We start from the raw sequence: 24599 nt of genomic DNA, 5'->3' as shown, positions 1-24599 counted from the left end.
GGAGTGGAGTTATAAAAATAAAGTTTAGTGTTAATTAAAATTAAGAATTTAAGTAATTAAAATAATCGATGATAGAGACTCTGTTGCAGTGTTTCATTCTTTGAACAATAATTTATTTCCTATGGTTGTAATCGATTTGTATCCGATTGAACTGGACATATGTTGTAGATGTCGTATGACTTTTTATTAATGATAATGATCTTTTCTCAAAAAATAAATAAATATTTAAATTGGATTATACTCTTTTTTGGCCCGTCCCATTTTTTATGACCATCAAATAAGAGTATTGCCGAAAAAAGTAGAAAGTAAGATTTATCCTCTTTTCTTTGGTGTTTACCATAAGTATACCTACTGGAGCACAGATAGCTGATACATTCTCCTTGGTATACTAAAAGCTTAGTTATTGTATTTTTCGGGCTCGACTTACAAATATACGAGGTAATTTTATAAAAGAGTTGATCAGAATTCTTTCACCGACAATTAGAACAATCTCTCCCGAGTTCCGAGTACTCAAAGTTAGCTAAGCTAACCATTAGCTCATAACCTCATACTATGCCATTCATTTCCTCATTTAAAAACGCATTCTAATTCCGCCATTCCCGCGAAACAAACCGCGGGAAATCAAAATAACATGAATTTCCTTCAAAATCACCCAAATTAAACTATGATTTCATTAATCTTCGCTTATAATCTGTTAATTAGCATCTCTAATGAACTGGGTTTCCATCAAATTTAACAAATATGAGATTATTACCCCTTGTTTACGGTCGCAAACTCAGTGCGGCATTTCATCAAACACTTGGTGTGCAACAGCAAATATGCAAATTACGACCCACATTTTCATTTTGCACCCATTCGACAGACGATCACCCCGATACGGGTCCGGAAAAGTCGAATAATCCGGACCCGAATGTCGTGGAAGCGCCAAAGGTGTTGTCTTTTAGGATAGAGAAGGTACCAAGAGGTGAAAATGTAGGATATGTGTTCCAAAAATGGATGGGTGAGGGTTTTCCTGTTCATAAAGGTGATATTTTTCATGCTATTAATCGGTTGAGACGGCTTAAGTTGCATAAACGCGCGCTTGAGGTATCGTTTTAAACTTACTCGCGGTGTTTTTGTTGTCGGGTTATTGAGTTGTTGATGATCAATGTAGGTTTAATGGTATTGTTTTAAACTTATTCGCGGTGTTTTTGTTGTCGGGTTTATTGAATTGTTGATGATTAATGTAGGTTTAATGGTATTGTTTTAAACTTATTCGCGGTGTTTTTGTTGTCGGGTTTATTGAATTGTTGATGATCAATGTAGGTTTAATGGTATTGTGTTATGTACTGGCATAGGATGTTCTTTTATTAGCTTGATTGAGTACATGTAAGTGTAAAAACTCAGATGAGACGGTCTTTGGGGAAGTTTTTTGTGTGTTGGGTCGGGTTCTAGATTGATATTTACTACTGTATCATAATCAGTCCTGTATCAGACGGTCTCACGAGACCTACCCAAATCATCGTGATCTCAAAAACCGTCTCACCTAAGTTTTTGCACTCAATCTTCTCGAAAAAAGGCTGAATGATAGGACTTTCTGTGAGCTGTTTGTCTTCACCACTGTGATTGTTGTAATTTGATCTTGTAACAGGTGATGGAGTGGGTGATCCGTGAGAAGCCGTATAAGCCGAAGGAATTGGATTATTCTTATCTTCTCGAGTTCACCATCAAAATTCATGGCATAGCTGATGGTGAAAAGCTGTTTACTAATGTTCCTACTGAATTCCAGAAGGATTTGCTGTACAACAATCTGGTAATTGCATGCATGGATAAAGGAGTGATCCGGCTGTCGTTGGAGTACATGAAGAAAATGAGAGAGTTAGGGCATCCCATCTCACACTTGGTCTTCAACCGCCTCATTATTCTTCATTCCTCTCCTAGACGAAGAAAAATGATCCCTAAAATACTCGCTCAAATGAGGGCCGATAAAGTTACTAGACATGTCTCAACTTTCAACATTCTCTTGAAGATAGAAGCTAATGACCATAATATTGAAGGATTGATGAAAGTTTTCGGAGACATGAAAAAGGCAAATGTTGAGCCAAATGAGATTACTTATTGCATTTTGGCAAACGCGCATGCTGTTGCAAGATTGTTAACTGTCTGTGGGAGTTACGTTGAGGCTATTGAAAATTCAAAATCGGGAACTAATTGGTCAACATATGATGTGCTCATCATTTTGTATGGATATTTAGGGAAACTGAAGGATCTCGAGCGAAATTGGGGCCGTGTGCTAGAATTACCTCAGGTTAGAACAAAGAGTTACTTGATAGCAATTGAAGCATTTGGTCGTATGGGACGACTTGATCGTGCTGAAGAACTTTGGGAAGAAATGAAATCAAAGATGGGTCTAAAATACACAGAGCAATATAATTCTATCATCTCGGTTTATTGCAAAAATGGGCTTGTTGACAAGGTTTCCGGGCTCTTTAAGGAAATGAAGACGAACGGATGTAAACCTAATGCTATAACCTATAGACATCTAGCATTAGGTTGCTTAAAAGCCGGTTTGACAAAGGAAGCCTTGAAGACGTTAGATATGGGATCAAGGCAAATTACGAGCAAGACGCTAACAAAATCAACTCCATGGCTGGAGACGACTTTAGCCATTATTGAGCTTCTTGCAGAGAAAGGAGATGTAGAGAATGCTGAGAGACTATTTGACGAGCTTAAGAAAGCGAATTATACCAGGTATACATTTGTTTATAATAGTTTGATAAAGGCTTATGTTCATGCCAAAGCCTATAGTCCAAATCTCCTTAGGAGAATGATTCTAGGAGGTGCTAGACCAGATGCCGAGACTTACAGTCTGGTTAAGCTTGTTGAGCAGTTTAAAACTTGATTAATCAACTTTCAAATTTTTCGGTATTTCTGTGTTCAGCAAAATATTGATTCCCACATATGTCAACTAGATTAGATGTTAAAATCACAAAGGGTGGTACTCGTAGCCTGGAGTTGAAGCTTATCGCATGATCGGTGTCAAAACTGCACTTGTGGCTCCATGTACACCAGAAACTAGATTATCAAGAAATACTGAAATGCACTAAAATGTCACAGATTATCCTTAATGCAGCAATCACAGACCGGAAAATTTTAGTCGTCCCTACTGAAAAAAAAAACAGACAGAAAACCGAAGTGGTTTCAATTCACTATTGAAGATAGCATTGCTCACTGAACCTGCTGTCAGAGTGCATTCTCTATTCTATACACAGGATAGCAATCCCAGGAATGTGCATTGGTTACAGTAAACTTAACTGCTGATATAAACCCGCTTTTCGAAAGCTTCCCCTCATCACACATATGGAAGGAAGGACCAGGTAATGTCGGCCAGGCAGATAAACCGTCAACCCAACAAAAGTTGTCATCTACTCCGGTCATGATAAATAAGTGTTTTTTAATCCTAACCAGTTTAGGTCCCTTATGGTCTAGCCAAGACCTGGCAACCTTGGTATCTGCATAAAACCCGACAAAGGTCCATTTTTTCGCCTTGGGTATAACATTGTATCGCCACAACTTCACCCCGAGGAAAGTAGACCAAGTAAGCAGAATCATTCGCCCGCCAACAGACCCTACAGAGTAGCCATCTGCCTCTTGTGGGATGAATTGTTTAGTTAAGACCCATTTTTTGGATTTAGGATGGTAAATTTGAGCTGAATGTTTATGATTTTCGCCACCAATGCAATAGAACAGTCCTCTGAATGCTATCCCTGTTGCGTTAGCTTCGGGTTTTAGCATCTTTGGAAGTGCTTCCCATTCCATTGTTGCAAGGTTTAACCTTTCTGCTGATCCCAATGGTTCTAATGCCTTTTCTTCTGCTTCTGATTAATTATCATAACAGTAAATACAGTATAAATAATTATGCAATAAAATCAGAGTGAAAGACTCAATTCCTTGGATATATGATGGAATGAAGAAAAATGACTTGAAACATATGCATTACGGGTCAACTATATGGTTATGACTGCGTACATGAAATTATTTTGGCTCATCTCGTGGCTAGAGAGACGGTTTTCATATGACCATGATGAAAATTCGGTTTAGGCCCGCTAGGTGGAGTCTAGTGGTTAAAACTTAAGTGAAATTCCCAAGAGACCCAGGTTCAAGCCTCCCCAAGAGCAAAATCTTGTGGATCATTCTTGGCCTGAGTCCATGCCTAATAGACTTCGAGCATGTCACCCTCGGGTGGCTTACCTGGTATACGTGGTTTGCAGGCTATCACGTACACACGAGGGTTTACCTAGTGCACACCGAAGCCGAAGGTGGCGGCTCCGGTTCCCTCGTCACCCCACCCAAAAAAAAAAAAAAAAAAAAAACGGTTTAGATCCAACAATGACAACCGCAAAATACAGGGTAAGGGACTAGGAGGGTCATATGTACGGAGTCTTACCCTTTATTATCGTACCTATGGAATCGAAACTTACCAGAAGAAGTAAGAGCCTTATAACCACCAGCAACATAAAGCCAACCATTAAGAATAGCAGAAGCAGCCGTAACCAAATTCCTATTATACCCTTCTTCTAACTCCATACAACTTTGAATATCAAACAGTTGGCTACTTTGACGTGAATAACTGCATAACTTTGCGTACTTCAACCCCTCGTTTGAAGACGGAAAAACGATCCTCACACATAAGAAATATTCAGGCATAACCGATATGACCTGTGTATGGCGTGGGACGGCTACGCCTACGAATTGCATTGGGGTGCATTCGTAGGCGTACCATTGCCATGGATTTCCAAATACAGTTTGGTTGGCATTTTGTTCGTTGTTGTTGTTGTCGTCGTCGGTTATTATGAATGAGATGTCTTCAAGATGGCCTGAGTTGGATGTAGAAAAAATGGATGTACGAGAGATTATAGAGAGATCTTTTGATGGTAAATTGCAGGGTTTTCTGCAAAGATACCACATTTTTTGTTTTAGTCTTAGATTCCTAGGTAGTTATGGACTTGTGTTTTGTGATCACTTATTGGATATAGATCCTATATATTGTTCATAACTAAATTGGACGTTTGAAATGGTCTCATCTATTCAAAATTAATAAAAAAAATTGATTATATTAATGATTAATAACTTCCCAAATTCTCATTTGGGTTGGACAGTATCTGTCCAAAGCCTGTGACGAGTCACGAGTTAAATAAAACAAAATGGGTAGATAAAGACAAATTATTTGTGACTTCGCATCCTGATTTTTGGCTTATCATGTGGGTGATATTTAACTCGTCACGAGCTTGTGACGAATATACCCGTCTCGTAACAAGAGAGACTTCCTGTAATAAATTTCTTATTATAAGGGTGAGACCGGGTACATACAGTTAATGTATTATACAACTGGTTGTATATACAACTTATTCAATGTAATTGAGCTTTGTTATAAAGTTATCGAGATCTACTGACAAAATTATCGAGTTATGATACAAAGTTACTGAGCTTAAAGGAATAATTATTAAGCTCAATAACTTCGTAAAATAGCTCAATAACTTGTAAAATAGCTCAATAACTTTGTGTAAGAGCTCAACAACTTTGAGGCGGTTGTACAATGCTACTATACAACTGGTTGTAGGATAGTATTTGTGGGGTACATACTAGTTTGTTGTTTCTTGCATATATATTTTCCAAATTAAATCGATGTTGTTTGTTGTTAGCGATAAACAGCTTGTTCTAAGTAGTTCATTTCAATTATTTGTGTACCTTTGGTGATGGTACAAAGATCAAGGAAAAAGGAGGGGCAATTATTAGACAATAAGGGGCCAAATTGAGTGTGGACGATCAAATTACTTATTAAAAACATTCCTAAAATAGAAAAGTGAAAAATTGACTGCGACACCAAAAAATGGAATATGTAAAACAAATGATCGAGACGGAGGGAATAAGCGTTGATTTTGTGCGCATTCGACCAAGATAGGCCCAGCCCAAAACATGGATTCTTCTGATAAAATAGCCCACATAAAAACCCGGAGCCCTACATATTTTTACATGCAATTTTAATGGATACGAAAAACTCAAATCACAGGACTTTTTTGGTACAAAAGTTTGTTGCTTGAAGAACAAGAAGAGAAACAAGAATTTGAACTAAAATCACCCAAAAAAATAATAAAACAAAAAAACAAAAAATTTAATAACAAACGGCATGGATTTAGGCAATTTTTCAGAGAAAGACAAGGCTAAGATGAACGCCATGATACACCACCTCGAAGTTCGCGATAGGTATTTTTCTCTACTACTCATTCCGTCCAGATTATTTGTATAACTTTAGTCGATTTATTCTTTATAGAGGTATTTTAATCGAAATTAAACAAATACTCTAATTGATTCGGAGTATTATTTTTTGAATTTTCGCCTTTATATTTGCCCTTAAGCTTTTATAACATGGAATTGAGCTATAAAATATAAAAAAGTTAAAACCTTTTCGAATGTATGTTTGATATGAATGTAATTTCATGATGGCCTAGTTAATTTCATCAAGATTTAGTCGTATCGAACTTTCTATAGCTTATCCCCTCTCGCTCCACCACTGAGTATGGAGTATTAACATGTGAATCGAATAAAAATACAGTATTTTTCTGTCACTTCATATTTGTATTTCTAATTTTCACCTGTTTATATACTTATTGTGTAATTAAACTTGGTTTTTGAAAGCATTAGTATAATTAAGTCCGAATTTTAGGTCATTCAGAAACTTTCGAAATTTTTAGTTAAAATTTTCGAATTTTTTCGAAGTGCCCTTAAAACATCACCCTTTCGCCCTTGCTGAAAATTTTCGCCCCCGCTGACTTAAAATCATGGCTCCGCTACTGCCTCTTGGCATGATACGGTTTTGGATATGATGCCGATTGTCTATTTGAAATTTTATTTTACAGTTTGAAGATGTACAATGCCCTGACGCAGAGATGTTTCACGGAATGTGTAAGCAGTTTTACTTCAAAAAGATTGAGCAAAGAAGAGGCTGTTTGTGTCGATAAGTGTGCTCAAAAGTTCCTCAAGCATTCTATGAGGGTCGGAATGAGATTCGCTGAGCTCAATCAAGGTGCAGCCACACCCGACAATCCTAGCCCGTAACTTCTTTTCACCTTAAAGGTCTAACTTTCACACCCTCCGTCTCAATCGTTTGGTTACATTTATTACTGTTGAAAAGAAATAGGAAAGGTAAGCAAACGACTGAGACGATGAGTACTACTGGTTTGCTCTGTTTATGTAATTTGGATGTCAGTTCAGAATTTAGACCCGTAATGCAATTTGTCGGTACTGGCTACTCCCTCCGTCTCAATCGTTTAGTTACATTAACACGGAAAATGTAGTTTACAGATTAATTGGTTATCCGTATCACTAATACTTGTGAAAGGACACCGATGAATTCATGTTATTTGCTTCTACGACCCTACGGGAGAACAACGCCGAGGTAGAAGAAGAAAATTAAGTCGGGTATTTTACGATGATTTTCCCCTTTTATCGAATTTACCTTATTACAAGAATGAAGAAATCAATCGACGACAAAAGTCCAAAACCAGCATCGATCTCGATTATATTATCAATAAACATCCGAGATGCAATTAAGTTAGATATATTCTGATTTCACAATCAAACAAATGAACAATCACACTAAACTACAACACACTGATAATAACATAGTAATTAATTAAATGATTCACATGATTACATAATATTACCATTACATTATGGAGCATGACCCGTCGACCTACGCCACGTAGTCGCATGCTTCGTAACCTAATCACAAAATCAAACACATAAACACGATCAATACGACATTTAAGTACAACGTACTATATAATACTATTATATACTCGTAACAAAAACAATGTTATGATGTTATCACAAAATTTCGGACTATGTTGAGTAATTTTAAGGAGTAAATGAGTATCTACCTTACTCTGTTAGTAACTCGTTTATCTTATTAAACCGTCTTACATGCGACTAACAATCCATTTCGTTTTAAACTCTTACCTGAAAAGGGCTAACTCAACCCGTCTTACATTTTTTCGACCAAATTTTCTTTTAGGTGTTGAATAAGCGAAAAGCGCAATAACGATTTAAGGGATAGGGCCGTAGTACGTCCATTAAGAAGAACGGTTAACATTGGAAAAATCTAGAAAGCTAATAAGATGGGAAGGTAAAAGAGAACATACTTGGGTTATTATAGGTAACAAGTCCAGAGCCATCAAAATAACAATCGGAATCATGCTGTCCGTTGATATGGTAGTAAGCATTCATGGCATACGAAGCGTGGCCTCTGACGGTATTAGGCTGGAAACAAGACCCGCCATCTTGAATGGGCTTACAGTCGATCCCTTTGCTACACACGTAATCCAAGTTCCCTTGTAACACTACATCCGTTGCATCAGGCTTTGCTACGCACCATTTCTGACCCTTTGAAGTTGACGGTGATGGTGCTACTGGTACTGGCCTTGTCGAAGCTGCGGGTCCACCGGTCTGAACAAATGTGAGAAAATGAATAACTTTAGCATCACCAACAGGATGTTCCTGAAGTTTCCCACTCGAGTGGGGCCTTAATCTCCAATCGATGTTTCAAACAAAATGTATTAAAATACTGATGATAATTGATAAGTGATTAATGCAATGAATTAAATAATTAGTGACCACAGATTAGTGTCTACAAGTTCGAACTCTACATCCACGTGATCCACCACACGTCCACGCGTCCACGCATGTTTAATCAAAAGTTTAACGGCAACTTTAGAAATTTGGTACACTAACTAACCTTATTATTTTATCTAACTCAAATTAAGAATTTGATACACTATTTCAGAACTTGATGCGCGAACCGACAAATCTAAGTACTAAACCAAGAATTAATCACTATAAATATATACTAGCACACGAATCAATATTTCAAATGAAATTAAGTAGAAGGTAAGTTAACAAATAATTGATTCATTCATCCAATTTGTTTCGCATATTTAACAACACCAGATTGATTATTCATTACATTTGCTGATCACATACTTGACATTTCAAGATTATACTTTGGACTCACAACCACTCATTCAAACCAGATATCTCACCGAACATAAAGATTTCTCTAGGAATGTTTTCTATTACGCATCATAAACCGGATTTTAGACCGGTTTTTGACGACGTACACATACAACTAAGTCCTTTAATCACATTTCTCAATAAGCAATAAACGTCGGTGCTACGACACCATCGAGTGGTACCAAGATATAAAATCTCGGTACCATCCTCTCACAGCCCTTATGTAGGTCCATCTAATCAACCCGGCATAAGAGTCGGTTGCGTTATCTCATTTTCATTAAATAATTGGCAAAAGCTCCAAAATTTGCACCAAAAGTCTAAAACCATGTGCAGTGTACCTCCATGGACCCAAAGCATCTAATGCAAAATTCACTACTTGTACATCCAAACAACAAGCATTCAAATAAAGCTATCAACTTTTTTCTAGAATAAGAATCAAGGAACAATGTACCACACCCACACCAATATCAACATCAAATAATAATTAAACCAGTCGACATCGAGAATCCAATGAAACCGAACCAAAGACATACGACCTATTAGCCTAGTGATTAATACGGAGGTATAATAATGCATGAAATCAAGCCTAAACTAGCCATAATACACCACACTCACATGAACATCAACATCAAAATAATACTACCTCCGACTACCTTCTATTCAACAGATTCTTTACGTTTTATAAAAACCCTGAAACAGAAGCAAATGCACCACACCCACACCAATATCAACATCAAATAATAACTAAACCAGTCAACATCGAGAATCCAATGAAACCGAACCAAATACATACGACCTATTAGCCTAGTGATTAACACAGAGGTATAATAACGCATGAAATCAAGCCTAAACTAGCCATAATACACCACACTCACACGAACATCAACATAAAAAATAATACTACCTCCGACTCTACCTCCAACTCAACAGATTCTTTACGTTTTATTAAAATACTCCTCATAAATAAATAAAAGTGTAAAAAATATGTTAAGCCAGAGGGAGTATTAAACCAATCGACATTGAGAATCCAATGAAACTAACCCAAAGACATACGAAGTATTAGCCTAGTGATTAATACCGAGGTACAGTAACGCATAAAATTGAAAAGACGGGAGATAGAAAAGACCATTACCTGACCGGTCTTGAGCACACCAACATTATAAACCGGGCTAAAATCCGGCCTAAACAAACCGTAATTCCTCTCGCTAGTACTCGGCTTCAAATTCTCATTAAACAGAGCAAATATATAAGTCTCAAACGTTTTATTAGGCATCAACGGCGTCCCTTTCCCTTCACGCAACCGCTTCACCAAATTACCATTATACGCCACAGCATTATCCCAATTGGCAAACGGCTCATTAGCGTCACCAGCAGCCGGCCACCCCGTCTCACCGACATTAATTTCCACGTCCTCGTACCCTAACCTTTTCATCGCGGAATAAACCCCGTCTAACAAGTAATCAAACATACTATAGTATCTCAATTTAGTGCCTCTGTCCAAAATACCCTTGTTTTTGTTTCCGAGAGCGAAATTCAAGTCTGTTGGTTTGAACCCGAAGTATGGGTATGGGTTTACCATGAAGGGTGATTTTGTCTCGCGGTGAAACTGTAAAAGTGGAGTGAAGAAGGTTTTCTCGTATTCAGGGTGAAAACGACCCGAGCTTGGTGACATTAATGGTGGTAGAATAGCTAGTGAATGTGGTGTAGTCACTTTAATTCCTGTTAAAGGACAAAGTATACGATTAAGCATCAAACTATATACTCTGACATTGCGAAAATTGTATTCATTCCGTCTCAATTATTTGTTTACCTTTCGATTAAAATATTGTTCGCCAAATAATATAAAAGGTAAACAAACAATTGAGACGATAACTATGTCTTACTTAAAATAGGCTCTAAAATATAAAAGGGTTTTTCTACGTAGTACCCTCGTATTTTTGCATTTTCCACATGGTACCCCTACATTTTAAAAAACATACATAGTACCCCTTAGTTTACTCAGTAATCCTCCGTCGTGCCCAATTGTTAAATCTCCGTTAATGTTTCCGTTAAGTTTCAACTTTTGACCATCTTCATACCTTCATCCACCTATATTCATAGTTTTCACTCACATCTTCATCGTTTTTACCCATATACTTTTCTTCTTTGCATTACTCAGTCACCATCTTCACCTATTATCCAGTTTCTCCTCCTACATAGTCTCCTTTAATAGATTTCCACACCTTTCCCAATTTCTATGGCTCAATCACCATCTTTGATTTTGGGAACAAACAATGTTTTTTTTTAATTAAGATAGTCCAAAAGATTCAATCTGTACTATTTATTATAAATTTCATAATTAGATGCCAAGAGAAACACCCAAACAATGTTTTTCTTTAAATAGTATTGAAGTAATAAATAAAGAATACCTCAGATTTAGGTGAGAATCATTTAGGGATTTTAATGGGCAATTGAGTACATAATTAAGGTTACCAAAATAGCAATCAAGAACAAAGTTTTTATCTATCATAAAGCTGTAATTATACAAAGGAGATATTTTAAGACATTTCTGGGCAGCATTCCATATTTCTTAAAAAATGAAGAGAGAAAATGAGGTGTGCTAGAAAGAAAAAAGGCAGATGTCTTCGTAATTGATTTTTATAAGATAAGGTTGTACAAAAAGATAAATATTGGTGGGTGAAAAGATGAAGAGTTTGGGGAAGAAGATGAAGATTGTTTGATAAAGAGAGATGGGGGTTAGAAAGTTGTGAATTAACGGAGAAACTAACGAGGATTTAACAATTGGGCACGGCGGAGGGTTACTACGTAAACTAAGGGGTACCATGTATATTTCTTAAAATGCAGGGGTACCAAGTAGAAAATGGAAAAATACGAGGGTACTATATAGAAAAACCCAATATAAAAAATTTACTAAGTAAAAAATAATCAAATTCACAAGTTCGCCGATTTAAATAATGTTAAAAAGGAAAGTACGTTGTGACTTGTGAGTCGTCCCAAGCTTGTGATTGGGAAAATGGAGTATGATTTAAGATATTCTCTCGAAAATTGATATAAATAGAAATTTAAAAAGGGGGAAAATGTAATTGAACTTCGAATAGGTGAAAAATACGATAATTCTTGTTAAAGACGGATAACCGTATACGTTTTAAACTTAAAACGGGTCGTATAGTATAAACATGAGAAAAGCAAAATATCTAAACTCTCGAGACTAGTTAAAAGTCCGTTAATGGATTATACATCCGATATACTACCACAGTTTTGTAGTTTTTGAGCATTATAATAAGGTTTTCGAGTTTTAGTTTAAGGTTTTTGATTATAACTAGAGTAAATTATCAATAACTCTTTTAAAATACTTTTTAAAACTTCCTCCCTTTAAAAAAAAAAAATTACCCAAAAAATTGCAAAAATTTAAAAATTGCTGCCTAACGGCCTAACCCATATTTTTGTTTTTTTTATGACAAAAATGCCCATCAGTTTTCGAGTTTTGTTTTTTTTAGCACATTCACTTAAAAATTAAGCTCAAAAAAAATTACAAATACGCTTAGTTAAAGTTAAATTTGAGTTTTAACAGCAAAAAAATTAAAATGTAAATTATAAATTTTAAAAAACTCACAAAAAATACACATAAGCATCCGAATGTATGTTCCTATTTCTCGTTAGAAGCCTATATCCTATTTTTAATCAGATCAACTGCTGTTTAAATACTCAAACGTAAACAAATAATTGGGACGGAGGGAGTAAAAAAGGAGGAAAGTCAAGAAGTAAACATACCTTTGGTTAAACTATTAGACTGTAAAACTTGATGCAAATTCCGCATAGCAGGAACAGTATTAAGAATAAGATTATTATCTCCACTAAAATGAACTTCATTTCCAACCGCAACATACTTAATTACCGTACCAGGTAAATGCGGAATAATACTTGAGTCAACAAATGATTGAGCCGAAGAAAGTTGCGTTAATCCGACGATATCGGAATTAGGGATATTTATAGTAAGGGAGACATTAGTGTTTGCGAAAGCGGATAGAATTGTCGGGTCGGAGTCGAAGAGTTTTAAGTGTGTGAAGGTTGTTTGGGTTGTTAAGAAAGTTGCGGTTTCGGTTGGGGTTGGTAGGTTGTTTGCTACTCGGCCGAAGTTTACGCCGATTATTGTGGTGGCGGAAGTGGTGGTTAGGACGGTGGTGAGGAGGAGAGGGAGAAGGATGGAGAGGAGGGACATTTTTAGAGAGAGAGAGAGAGAGAGAGTAGGATTTAGGATGGAGGAATAAAGGAGAAGTGAAGTGTGGTGAAGGGAGAGTATATAGGGAGACAATGGTCAATGGGTACGACACGTTATGATTTTATGTGGTTGCAAGGGTACACGTGATTGAGTTTGGTTCGCTTTGTTTGGCTTTAATTAATCAGTCCGTCACAAACTTGCAACGGGTTAAGTAATATTCATGTGGATAGATAAAATAACAGATTGTTACTTTGTAGGCATGCTGCTTTTGTTTTATCTACCCCACATAGATAATACTTGACCCGTTGCAAGCTTGCGACTGATATACCTGTCACAAATGAGAATTTGTGTTAATAAATTACCCCGTATTACATGAGACGGTCTCATATAATAATAAGACGGTTCTATTAAAAAAAATAACCAATTGAATGAATTTCCTTTTATAAAAATAGACCGTGTTAGACTTGACTTTCTTGTCATGATTTGGGTTTGGGCGTTTTGCCATACATGTCTAGATATGATAAAACTGATCTGAATTAGGCAATCTAGATAACTCGAGTTGTATTTGAACTGAGGACCGAATTTGACCCTCAACTCGAATTAAAGGGACTATACACTCATCCTAAGTATTTCGATTTAGATTTAATGTTATTAGCTTTAAACTCCAGTCATAAGTAACCCTTTTCATATACATTTATTGGCTAAACTAACAAACATCCACCGATTATTTAAGTCTTGCTTCAGACGGTTTGAAATAAGACGGATTAAATGTCACAATTTTTTAAATATAATGTAACCATTTAATGAAAAAATATAACTAAAATTGTCACTTTGAACCATGAAAATGATAACATTTTATCGTAAAAAGACTACATTTAGTCCGTCCGTCTTATTTCAAACAGAAAATAGCCCATCTAAAATAAGAATTTAGCCCGTCTGCAATAAGAATTTGCGTTCCTTAATACTCCGTACTTAATACTCGGTGTTACATTTACAAATGTTGAAAATCCAAAACGGTATTGGGAATAGACGAAACGGAAGTGAGTGATTTGAGTCGTTAAGGAAACAAGTGTCGGTCATCAAATAGGATACCGACAGAAGTCCAAGTTATGGAAGTAGCCGTTGAAATGTTGTGACGCCGACATCTTTGAAACTTAAAAGCAAATCTAAAGTATTCATTCATTCAATATTCATCGCCACGTCCCACATGCACAGTATTCAGTCAATAAAAGTCAAAAACAGACAGTAAAAAAAAGTAATACTACTACTATTCATAGAACTAGAAGATCCAAGGGCAGAATTACATTGAATTAATTTCCAGGTCAATTAGTCAAATGACGTGAGCCAGAATAACCTTAAAACGACTTATAAAACAAAACGATGAACTAAGAAAGTACGTGGTACTAACCACAATTTCTAACGCATGGACGCGGTGAGCCGGTGACTCCAGGACTGAGTGACTATCAATAAAACTCGAGGCTAATGGTTTAAAAATTTAAATCTTCATTCCCTTTATTTTTCGCTTCAAGATTCGTCACTCAAAGAGTGTTCCAATAGTGAATTGTGTGTTTTGTGTTTGATCCTCATTTTCCGTGTACCGGCCTACATTAAGAAAGTTATCATATCATGAATGACGGAATTTTTAATAAAGCAACTATCCAAAGGAGAAGGTGTAAACAAGGAAATTAATCACACAAAGTGCACTTCTACTTGGAAAATAACAAAACAGTTCGCGTACATTCCGCAACACGGTGATGATCCCAAAAGCCTAATTTAGCCGTTGTAACTTGTAAATCTTAAAAAAACTTATATCACAAAGAATACCGGAGGTTTCGAAAACCAAAAGGATAAGACTATCAATTTACAAAGAAACTATCAGGGCCGATATCAATTAGGGCATGTTTTCATTGAGGTAATCAGTTTGTGATCTACGCCACAACACATATAACAGACATCCGCAATTCTGCATCCAATAGGCAAAAGTACAAATCTCAGGAAGAAACGTGAACTTTAAATGTCGTACCTGGAGGAATTTAAGAAAAATTATAAGCACGTTTAGCTGAATCAAGTGTATTGGAAAGCAGCATGGAGATTGTTACAGGTCCCAGCCCTCTTGGAACCGGGGTGATTGCAGATGCTACCTCAACTGCTTCCTCAAAGCATACATCACCAGTAAGATGAAACCCGTGTTTCCCATTCACGTCCTATAAAAAAAATTGAGCGGTAAAAGCATTAAGTATTCCTTTCAATCAAGACCAATAATAGGATGGTAACTAATTTTTAGCTGAAGGTAAATTACCAAACTTTACCTTGATCGCATTTGTTCCTGCATCAATTACAACTGATCCTGGTTTTAGCCAATCACCTCGAACCATGTTTGGCACGCCGACATCAACAATGACAATATCTGCTTCACGAGTGATTTCTTGAGGATTCTTGGTGAATGAATTCACTAGAGTCACAGAGGCGTGATGCCTCTTCAAGTTGGGATGAAAATAACAGTGCTTATCAGAAAATAGTAATCTTTAAAAATGTGAAAGTAAAAATAAGAAATCTGAGGTTAGAGTACCTGAAGCAACAATGAAGTAGGTAATGCGACAATCTTACTTGTCCCGATCACAACAACATGTTTCCCCTTAAGTTCAACGCCAGACCTGAGCAACAAATCAATGCAAGCCTTAGCTGCACAAGGTATGAAATACGGCTCCCTTCCTTTCAATGCGAGATTTCCCATATTTAGGGGATGAAAACCGTCAACGTCCTTTTCAGGACTAATAACATTCATTATCTTCTCCTCGTCGAAATGCTGAGTCAAAAATTTGACGAGTCGTGAAAACAAGGACTAGATTGATAAAATGCTCAAACTACTAATGAAAAAACAATCCAGTGTAGGAAAAAAATCATTGTTTCAGTAAGTAGTACTCGATTACTGCATTAAGCAAAAAATCATGACGTCTTATTAGTAAAGACGTACAGAAGGCAGAAGAGAGAAAGAAGAAGTTACTTTTGGAAGGGGGAGTTGCACAATAACTCCATGCACAGATGGATCATTGTTTAAATCTGAAACAACTTGAAGGACTTCAGCCTCAGTCGACTCAGCTGGCAGCTCCACAATGGATGCAGCAATCCCAACTTTCTCACAAGCTTCCATTTTGATTTCAACAAAAGTGTGAGAGTCGTTTCTCTCACCCACTAACACCAAAACCAATCCAGGACACTTGTTGATAGAGTCCTTCATTCTCGCAATCTCATCACCTACTTGCGACTTGATCAAACGGGCAATCTCCTTTCCATCAATGATTGTTGCACTCTTTTTATCAACTGCTTCAAACAGCATAATCGAGATTGGGAAATCACATATAAAACAGGGCTGGCCCATGACATAAGCTCAAACGAGGTTTCATCCCGAAACCAATGTAGGTTAGATAAATCACCTATTTGATATATTTATCAACCCTCTCTTCATCTTTCAGTGCAGAACACACACAAGCAGCGAAACATAGGATGTAATTTTAAGAAATATGATTGCTAAAAATTTGTGTCCTTTCAAATCAGCACAACTATGTCTAATTTCTAGTACTCCCTCCGTCTCACCAGATTCTTTACCTTTTAACTCCTCACGCATGAATAAAAGTGTAAAGAATTTGTTGTGACGGAGGTAGTCTCATTTTTTGACTTTCAAACACCAATTAAAGTACTACAAGTATTAACATTTAAAAAACATTCATAAAAATCACCATACTACAATGTAATCACTCACAACACTCAAATTCATAATTTATCAATAACCCATCAACCCAGTGGCGTACCCACGGCTTTCCATGACAGTTGACTTGAAAATTTTACGTCTTTTAGATCCCATACTAAAAGGAAACATAGCAACATGCCAACTACACTAAAATTGACCCTACATTCTATTGATTCAGAGTACGGTACACCATTGCATCAACCCAATATTGCATTGATAGTTGACTAATTTTTCAAGAGTGCAATGTTTAGCTGCCAATCCAATAACCTTATGTGATCAAAATAACACAAACCCAGAAGTTGACTAATCCTGTAGCTCATAGAAAAAGTCAAACACATAAATTATATGATCAAAATAACATAGACCCAGAATTTTCCAGCTCCTAATTTTCATAACCTAATATGCAATCAATCATTAATCATAGAAAAAAAATTACCAATGGTTTGGGGATTAAATGAGAGGTTAGAGGAGGTGAAAGAAGGCCAAACTTCAGGAACATCAAGACCTAGATAATTGATTCTTTGAAATGCCATTACTGAAAGTAGTAAGAGGTATTGAATAATTAGTAGTAATAGTTGATTCTTTGACCTTTATTGAACTTGCCTTCCAAATTAATCTTATGCCAACTCCAAATCCCACCCCCATTTTTATAAAATAATGCAGAAACAATAAATAATTATAGTTTTGGATAGGGATCCAAATTATTTAACTATTTATCGTTTTGGGATACATGTGAGTCATTGACTTTGTACAAGCGGAGGATCAAAGTCTCCGTCACGCATGGTTATGGTAAGGCTTTTTTATTTTATTTGCTACTGCAAGCATAGTCTCTATTAAGTATTAAGAAGGACGACCTTACCATAAAGGTCGTCATGCGGTCATGCCCAATGGCGACTCTTAACCAACTGAAGATCTAACTACTCAAGACTCAAGAGGAAGAAACGATGCCTGACTAAAGAATGTCGGGAGCTAGAATAATCATCAAACAGAGGAAGATGAAAAAATGTACGAACAGTGTTCGATTATTGGAGTACTACCGAGTGCACCGTAACTAATCAATGAAACAATGTCGTTCCGATGATGACGGATCTTTTTGTCGTTGGATCCTTGCTAGCTTTTTCGGTACACAATCCAAAGGTATAAACAAGGAAATTAATCACACAAAGTACACTTCTACTAGGAAAAGAACAAACAGTTCAGCATATATATAAATAAATGACGGATACATTCCGTAACACAATGATGACCCCAAAAGCCTAATATAGCCGTTGTAACTTGTAAATCTTGAAAATCTAATTCTTAGTTTCAGTACCATCGTCTCATATAAATTATGTATTCCCCATACAATGGAAAAGAGAATTGTATAGCACCTACCATGTGCATGTAAGAGGGTGGTATCGAAACCCATTAGAGTCGGTACCAGCTGATGATGCTATCTAATATTCCTATATGATTGAAATATCAACAATATGCTGAAGTTCTAAACAGACTTGCACAAAACTGGAATGGTGCCATTGAAAAAAAAAAAGCATTTTATTGGTTCATGTCTGTGTCACCGTGTTAGATAACTAAACAAAGCTACCCTTATATAACAAAACAAAGCTACCTGCTACCGCGCTATGGGTGGAGCTGCTTGGCGCCAGCTCAGAACAAAATGTCTCAACGATGCTGCCTATTCCGAACTTTAGTCGAAAGGACTTCTCCCTTACATCCTGGAATATGGGTGGTTTTCTCCTACTTTTGCCTTGGGCTGTATACATTTCTATTTTGATGACGACTTTTGTTGATTCCTTGCAAAATTATTGTTTGTCGCGATCAAGCGGAATCTTGCTTGTTTCTTATAAGTTTCAAACTTTAAACTTTATCCTTACAATGCATTGATCACCACCTAGTTGAGCTGAAATGGCCATGGCAATAGCTGTATTAGCTTTACAGGCGGTCACAACCAGATCGTCCACATATATGGGGATATGCTCATTAATTGCCTTTCTAATGGAGGATATTAGAGGTTTTGAAGCCAAAAGGACAAGACTATCAGTTTTCAAAGAAACTAATTTGAGCCTATATTAAATAGGCAATGTGTCGTTGAGTGATCAAAATTGTGATCTAGGCTACCGCGCATATCATAGACAACCGCAGTTCCATGGACTAATGTACAAGTCTAAGGGAGGGGCATGAGGTTTTGAGCATTTCCTGAACCACATGCATTAGAGAAGCAAATTTACAAGCAAATGCCATACCTGGAAGAATTTAAGAAAATTTATAAGCACGTTTAGCTGAATCAAGTGTATTTGAAAGCAGCATGGAAATTGTTACGGGTCCCAGCCCTCCTGGAACTGGGGTGATAGTAGATGCTACCCCAACTGCTTCCTCAAAGCACACATCACCAGTTAGATGAAACCCGTGTTTCCCATTCGGATCCTACAAAAAGAAAAAAGAGCGGTAAAACCATCAAGCATTCCTTTCAATTAAAACCAGTAAATTAAAAATTCATTCGAGCAATGTGTTTATGATTAAGCTATGTCACTTCGACTCTTCTTTTCTAGGGTCATACCCGTGTCTCTACACTTGTCAATGCGATACTTCTCCTGAAAGGGCCACAAAGAGCAGCCCGTGTAAAAAATGTTGAGGAAGAAACCTTGTATGTCATTTAAGATTTTAAGCCTTATTTATTCTTTCGTAACTCTCTATCTCCCTTTAAAAATCTAAATATTTAAGCTTTATAAATACATTCATGTTTTACAGACGTGCCCTTGTATACTCACTTTAGGAAAGATCCCCCGAGTACAGAAGGCTTGAATCATGGAATGAACCAGTGTCCGACACCGTTACTGGAGCCTAAGTAATATAGCGGATAAGTATATTATTTCTCCTTTTACATTCATGGGCGAAAATTAAACAGCTCCTTTCACATTTCGGGTGTGTTTGGATTGGGGGATTTAGAGGGAAAGGGGGGGAGGGAATTGGAAGGATGAGAAATCCATTGTTTGATTAGCAAATGAAGGTGGAGGGATTTGGAGGGGAGGGAAAATGGATCCCTCCATTTCCCTCCTCCAAGGCAAATTATTACCCCACCAACATAGGCAAGATTTGGAGGGAAAATCACCTCCTCCATTCTCCCTCCCCTTCCCTTCCCTTCTCTTCCCTCCCTTTCCCTCCTTTTTTCCTATCCAAACAAGGCCTTCAGGTACGAAGCTAAGAATAAAAAGGACACATAAAACGGCAGCTGAAGGTAATTCCAAAACATTACCTTAATTGCATTTGTTCCTGCATCAATTACAATTGATCCTGGTTTTAACCAATCACCTCGGACCATGTTTGGCACTCCAACATCAGCAATGACAATATCTGCTTCACGGGTAATTTCTTGCGGGTTCTTGGTGAATGAATGAACAAGAGTCACAGTGGCGTTATGCCTCTTCAAGTCAGATGAAATAAACCATACTTATCAGAAAATTGTACTCTATCTGTACTATCCAAACACGTGAGTAAAAACACAACATCTGAGTTGAGTGTACCTGAAGCAACAATGAAGTAGGTAACGCGACAACCTTACTTCTCCCGATCACAACAGCCTTTTTCCCCTTAAGTTCAATGCCAGACCTCAGCAACAACTCAATGCAAGCCTTAGCTGCACAAGGTATGAAATATGGCTCCCTTCCTTTCAATGCAAGATTTCCCACGTTTAGAGGATGGAAACCGTCAACGTCCTTTTCAGGACTAACAACATTCATTATCTTCTCCTCGTCAAAATGCTGAGTCAAAAATTTAAACAGTCATAAACCAAGGACTAGATTTGATACATTTCTCAAACTACTAATGCAAATAACATCTAGTGTAGGAAAAAAAATATCGCTTCAGTGACTAGTAAATGCAATTATTAAGCAAAATTTCACTCGTTACTATACTCCTCTGTAAGACATTAATACGTCGTTAAATACAATCGTACTAACTTCTAAAGGAGATATTCTTGACACAATTCCATTATTGAACTTCCATTTTTAATTGGTTTACCGCAGTAATTCGTCTTTCGTAATTTCCACTTCACAGGCATAAAAATGAAACACTAAAAACCCAAAATGCTGAAGTAAAAATAATAGCATTAACAAGTCATGTTCACTACATGATCCTTCATTTTCACACCTTCTATTTTACTTACATCTTATTAGTAATGTTCTTATTAGTAAAGTAAAGGCGAAAAGAAAGGCAGAGGAGAGACAGAAGAGGTAAATCAGTTTCGAAACTTACTTTTGGAAGGGGTAATTGCACAATGACTCCATGAACAGATGGATTCTTGTTTAAATCTGAAACAACATGAAGGACTTCATCCTCGGTCGACTCAGCTGGCAGCTCCACAATGGACGAAGCAATTCCAACTTTGTCACAAGCTTTCATTTTGATTTCAACGAATGTATGAGAGTCGTTTCTTTCACCCACTAAAACAAAAGCCAATCCAGGACACTTGTTGATAGATTCCTTCATTCTTGTAATTTCATCACCTATTTGCAACTTGATCTTACTGGCAATCTCTTTTCCATCAATGATTGTTGCACTCTTTTTATCAACTGCTTCAAACAGAATAATCGAAACTGAGAAACCGCGTATAAAACCAGTGTGGGCCTCAGACACACAAAAAAGAGACTCCATTACGTATGTGAGTGGTTCGACCCTTGCTTTCACTATATTACTGTTTTAGTCATCTAGTTAAGTAAGCGTTATAAATTACTTTGATAGGCATACAACTTTTAGCCCGTCAACTAACCCAAAAGAGGTTCCATCCCAAAACCAATGTAGATCAGACAACTTGCGTTTTATATATTGATCAACCCTCTACTCACCATTCAGTGCAGAACACACAAGCAGTTAAACATAGGATGTAATTTTAAGAAGGATGATTGCTTAAGCATTAAGACGTAACACGCATATAATATATTGATATCATGAGAATTAAACATTACAGTGCCTATTCTGCACAAACAAATCGTCGTAGTTTTAGCTCGAACATTTATCATTGCAAGTGGCAACACAGTCAATGAACTTAATCACAACATTCTTAATTCATAACTTTCATAGCAAAGTACCGAAAATTCATTAACCATTAACCCATTATCTAGCCAACCATTAATCACAACATTCTTAATTCATAACTTTATTTACAACCCATCAACCCAAAATTGCATAAACAGTCAATTTTATCATTCTTTCAATACTACAATGCTTTGCTACCAATCCAATAACATAATGTGATCAAAATAACACAGACCCGAAGTTCGTAGCTCATAATTTGTGACGGCACTATTCCGTCACAAGCTTGTGACCTCTCACAAGAACAAGAAACAAGTAGGAGAGCAAGTGGAAGGGCAAGTGGGAGAAGGGCTGTGAGACGTCACAAGATTGTGACGGTCACAAGCAAGACTATCTGAATTTTCATAACCCATTATCTAATTAACCATTAATCACAACATTCTTAATTCATGTTCCACTCAATTTTATCATTCTCTCAGAGTCTCAGCACTCAAATCTTCCACAAATACTTGTGTATGACGACCTTACACTTTTTTTATAGTAAAACGGTTCTCTAATTACTACTCTTACCCACTAATTTAGTTATGTTTGGATCAATTTTAAACTATCTTTATGTAAAACCGCCTTACACAATACTAACCAATAACATAATGTGATCAAAATAACACAAACCCAGAATTTAATACCTCATAATCAACACAACCCATCATCTAGCTAATCATTAATCACACAAAAACACAAATTATGTAATCAAAACAACACAAACCCAGAAATTCCCAGCTCATAATTAACAAAACCCAATACATAATCAATCATTAATCATACAAAACCCAAGAAATTACCATTGATTTGGGGATTAAATGAGAGGTGAGAAGAGGTAATAGAAGGCCAAACATCAGGAACATCAAGACCTAAATGATTGATTCTTTGAAATGCCATTAATGGTGTTGAAGGTATTGAATAATTAGTAGTAGTTGTAAATAAAGATTTCAACTTTATTGAATTTGTTTTACAAATTTTGAGCAAATTCAATCTTCTTCCAACTCCAATTCCTACGCCCATTTCATGGATTCAATTTCTTGCTTTCTCTTTTCTATTTGCGGTGTTGGAGGTACGACCGTTTTGCTATTGATGTCGTGGCATATGGGGAGTGATTTTCGTTTTTCCGTGTACACAATCCGTTTTAGTTCGGATTCGAGTCAAGTCGGATACTCAGGTCATTTTATAGAATAAAATTCAAGGTACACCATAAAATTTTAAATATGTAAGGGTACAATAAAGAAAACCGATAAACTCCGGATACAACATAGAATATCCCTAAATTTTTTTGAAATTTAAAATAATTTCGTGAATTTTTACGGGTGTTACACTAATCTGCTTTAATTCGAATTCGAGTCAAGTCGGATCATTATAGTGATAAAAGTTTACACTAATGATTTTTATCGTTGCTGCATTTTCAAGTCTCGAAGGTCTAGTAGCGAAACTAAGGGGTTAAAAGTTGCTCGCCCTTTTGACCTTTTCCATAAGATTGTTACTCACTAAAATGAACTCTGAATAAGATTGTTGTACGCGTTATATACTTATATATATGTTACGCCCAAGTTCATTTGTTTAAATTTACTTTTGACATAAAGAGCAAAAAAAAATGAGAAAGAACAACCTGTGATTGTAGCTATTGGGTGACAGTTAAACAATCTTGCAATTGGATGATCGAATTAACCATTAAAAAAACTTCTCAATATTGAAATGTAAACAAATGAATGAGACACGCATGATAGATGAACCAACTCAACCAAAACCTTAAGGTAATGGTTGAAGCCCAACTATTATAAATATTCCTATTACGCTCCCTCACTCAAATGCCCGTTGGGCTTGAAGAGTGGTTAGTTGTCTGCAAGCTCCCCCCGCAGTGTGTCTTTGGGTTTCCACTTCGAGTTTTTGAGGAGTTTTGAGGTTGCCAGGATTTGAACCCGTGACCTTCGGTCACACTGGCTCTGATACCATGATAGATGAACCATCTCAACCAAAACCTTAAGGTTATGGAACCAAAACCTTAAGGTTATGGTTGAGGCTCAACTATTATAAATATTTCTATTAACGCATGATATAGGTAAACAAATGACCAAGACATAGAGTATACAGCGGTTTTAGCACACTACTACCAAATCTTTTTTTGAAAACACAATCCCCTAATTCCATCACAAATAACATCATACCTCCAGTGGTACAATAGCATCATACAACAAGTTATATCTTATCGAGCTTATGTGTAATTTTTTTGAGCTTTCTTAAAGTTAAATTTTTTTATGTTTAATGAGTGAGTTCATAAATTTTATGGTATAGCTCGACTTCTTTAAAACAAAACTCGAAAACTTTATTATATAGCTATATGCAACGGGTTTAATCTGCCATTTGATTTTGACGATTTACATCCCGACTCAACAACTCTACAACCATTTGATTTTGACGATTTACATACGATTACAAATATTTGATAGTTAATAACGGTCATAAAAAAACCGTTAAATTGCACACAACTTATAGAGAAACACGTACTAT

At 36.5% G+C, this 24599-nt stretch overlaps 5 protein-coding genes across 7 annotated transcripts; 1 reads left to right on the top strand and 4 right to left on the bottom strand.

Annotated features, from left to right (window-relative positions):
• Positions 1-398: 398 nt before the first annotated feature.
• Positions 399-2965, top strand: LOC141591488 (pentatricopeptide repeat-containing protein At1g07590, mitochondrial). The gene is made up of 2 exons (XM_074411838.1): positions 399-1086; positions 1631-2965. Exons 1-2 carry the CDS (start codon positions 742-744, stop codon positions 2879-2881), a joined length of 1596 nt encoding a protein of 531 aa, XP_074267939.1. The 5' UTR covers positions 399-741; the 3' UTR covers positions 2882-2965.
• A 106-nt stretch (positions 2966-3071) lies between these two features.
• LOC141591489 (uncharacterized) lies at positions 3072-4984 on the bottom strand. Its single transcript, XM_074411840.1, has 2 exons — positions 4461-4984; positions 3072-3857 (listed from the first exon to the last, which is right to left on the bottom strand). Exons 1-2 carry the CDS (start codon positions 4945-4947, stop codon positions 3223-3225), a joined length of 1122 nt encoding a protein of 373 aa, XP_074267941.1. The 5' UTR covers positions 4948-4984; the 3' UTR covers positions 3072-3222.
• Positions 4985-7529: 2545 nt separating this feature from the next.
• LOC141591484 (glucan endo-1,3-beta-glucosidase-like) lies at positions 7530-13356 on the bottom strand. Its single transcript, XM_074411833.1, has 4 exons — positions 12820-13356; positions 10181-10767; positions 8181-8484; positions 7530-7761 (listed from the first exon to the last, which is right to left on the bottom strand). Exons 1-4 carry the CDS (start codon positions 13265-13267, stop codon positions 7733-7735), a joined length of 1368 nt encoding a protein of 455 aa, XP_074267934.1. The 5' UTR covers positions 13268-13356; the 3' UTR covers positions 7530-7732.
• Positions 13357-14514: 1158 nt separating this feature from the next.
• On the bottom strand, positions 14515-18775 carry LOC141591487 (bifunctional protein FolD 2-like). 2 transcript variants are annotated; one of them, XM_074411836.1, is made up of 6 exons: positions 18622-18775; positions 16272-16588; positions 15837-16073; positions 15577-15744; positions 15291-15471; positions 14515-14869 (listed from the first exon to the last, which is right to left on the bottom strand). In XM_074411836.1, exons 1-5 carry the CDS (start codon positions 18773-18775, stop codon positions 15301-15303), a joined length of 1047 nt encoding a protein of 348 aa, XP_074267937.1. In that variant the 3' UTR covers positions 14515-14869; positions 15291-15300. The 2 variants fall into 2 exon arrangements, with proteins under 2 accessions (XP_074267937.1, XP_074267938.1); XM_074411837.1 differs by lacking the exon at positions 18622-18775 and adding an exon at positions 17452-18403.
• Positions 16495-23201, bottom strand: LOC141591485 (bifunctional protein FolD 2-like). Of its 2 annotated transcripts, none has more exons than XM_074411835.1 (6): positions 22883-23201; positions 21264-21580; positions 20534-20770; positions 20266-20433; positions 19256-19436; positions 16495-16588 (listed from the first exon to the last, which is right to left on the bottom strand). In XM_074411835.1, the coding sequence occupies exons 1-5, from the start codon at positions 23100-23102 to the stop codon at positions 19266-19268; spliced, it is 1113 nt and encodes a 370-aa protein (XP_074267936.1). In that variant the 5' UTR covers positions 23103-23201; the 3' UTR covers positions 16495-16588; positions 19256-19265. The 2 variants fall into 2 exon arrangements, with proteins under 2 accessions (XP_074267936.1, XP_074267935.1); XM_074411834.1 differs by lacking the exon at positions 16495-16588 and adding an exon at positions 18508-18912.
• Positions 23202-24599: the final 1398 nt, after the last annotated feature.

Source organism: Silene latifolia, chromosome 7 (genome assembly GCF_048544455.1).
Source record: "Silene latifolia isolate original U9 population chromosome 7, ASM4854445v1, whole genome shotgun sequence".
NCBI lineage: Eukaryota > Viridiplantae > Streptophyta > Magnoliopsida > Caryophyllales > Caryophyllaceae > Silene > Silene latifolia.
Note: the sequence above shows the minus strand (reverse complement) of the source record. Positions and strands in the feature narration are given on the sequence as shown.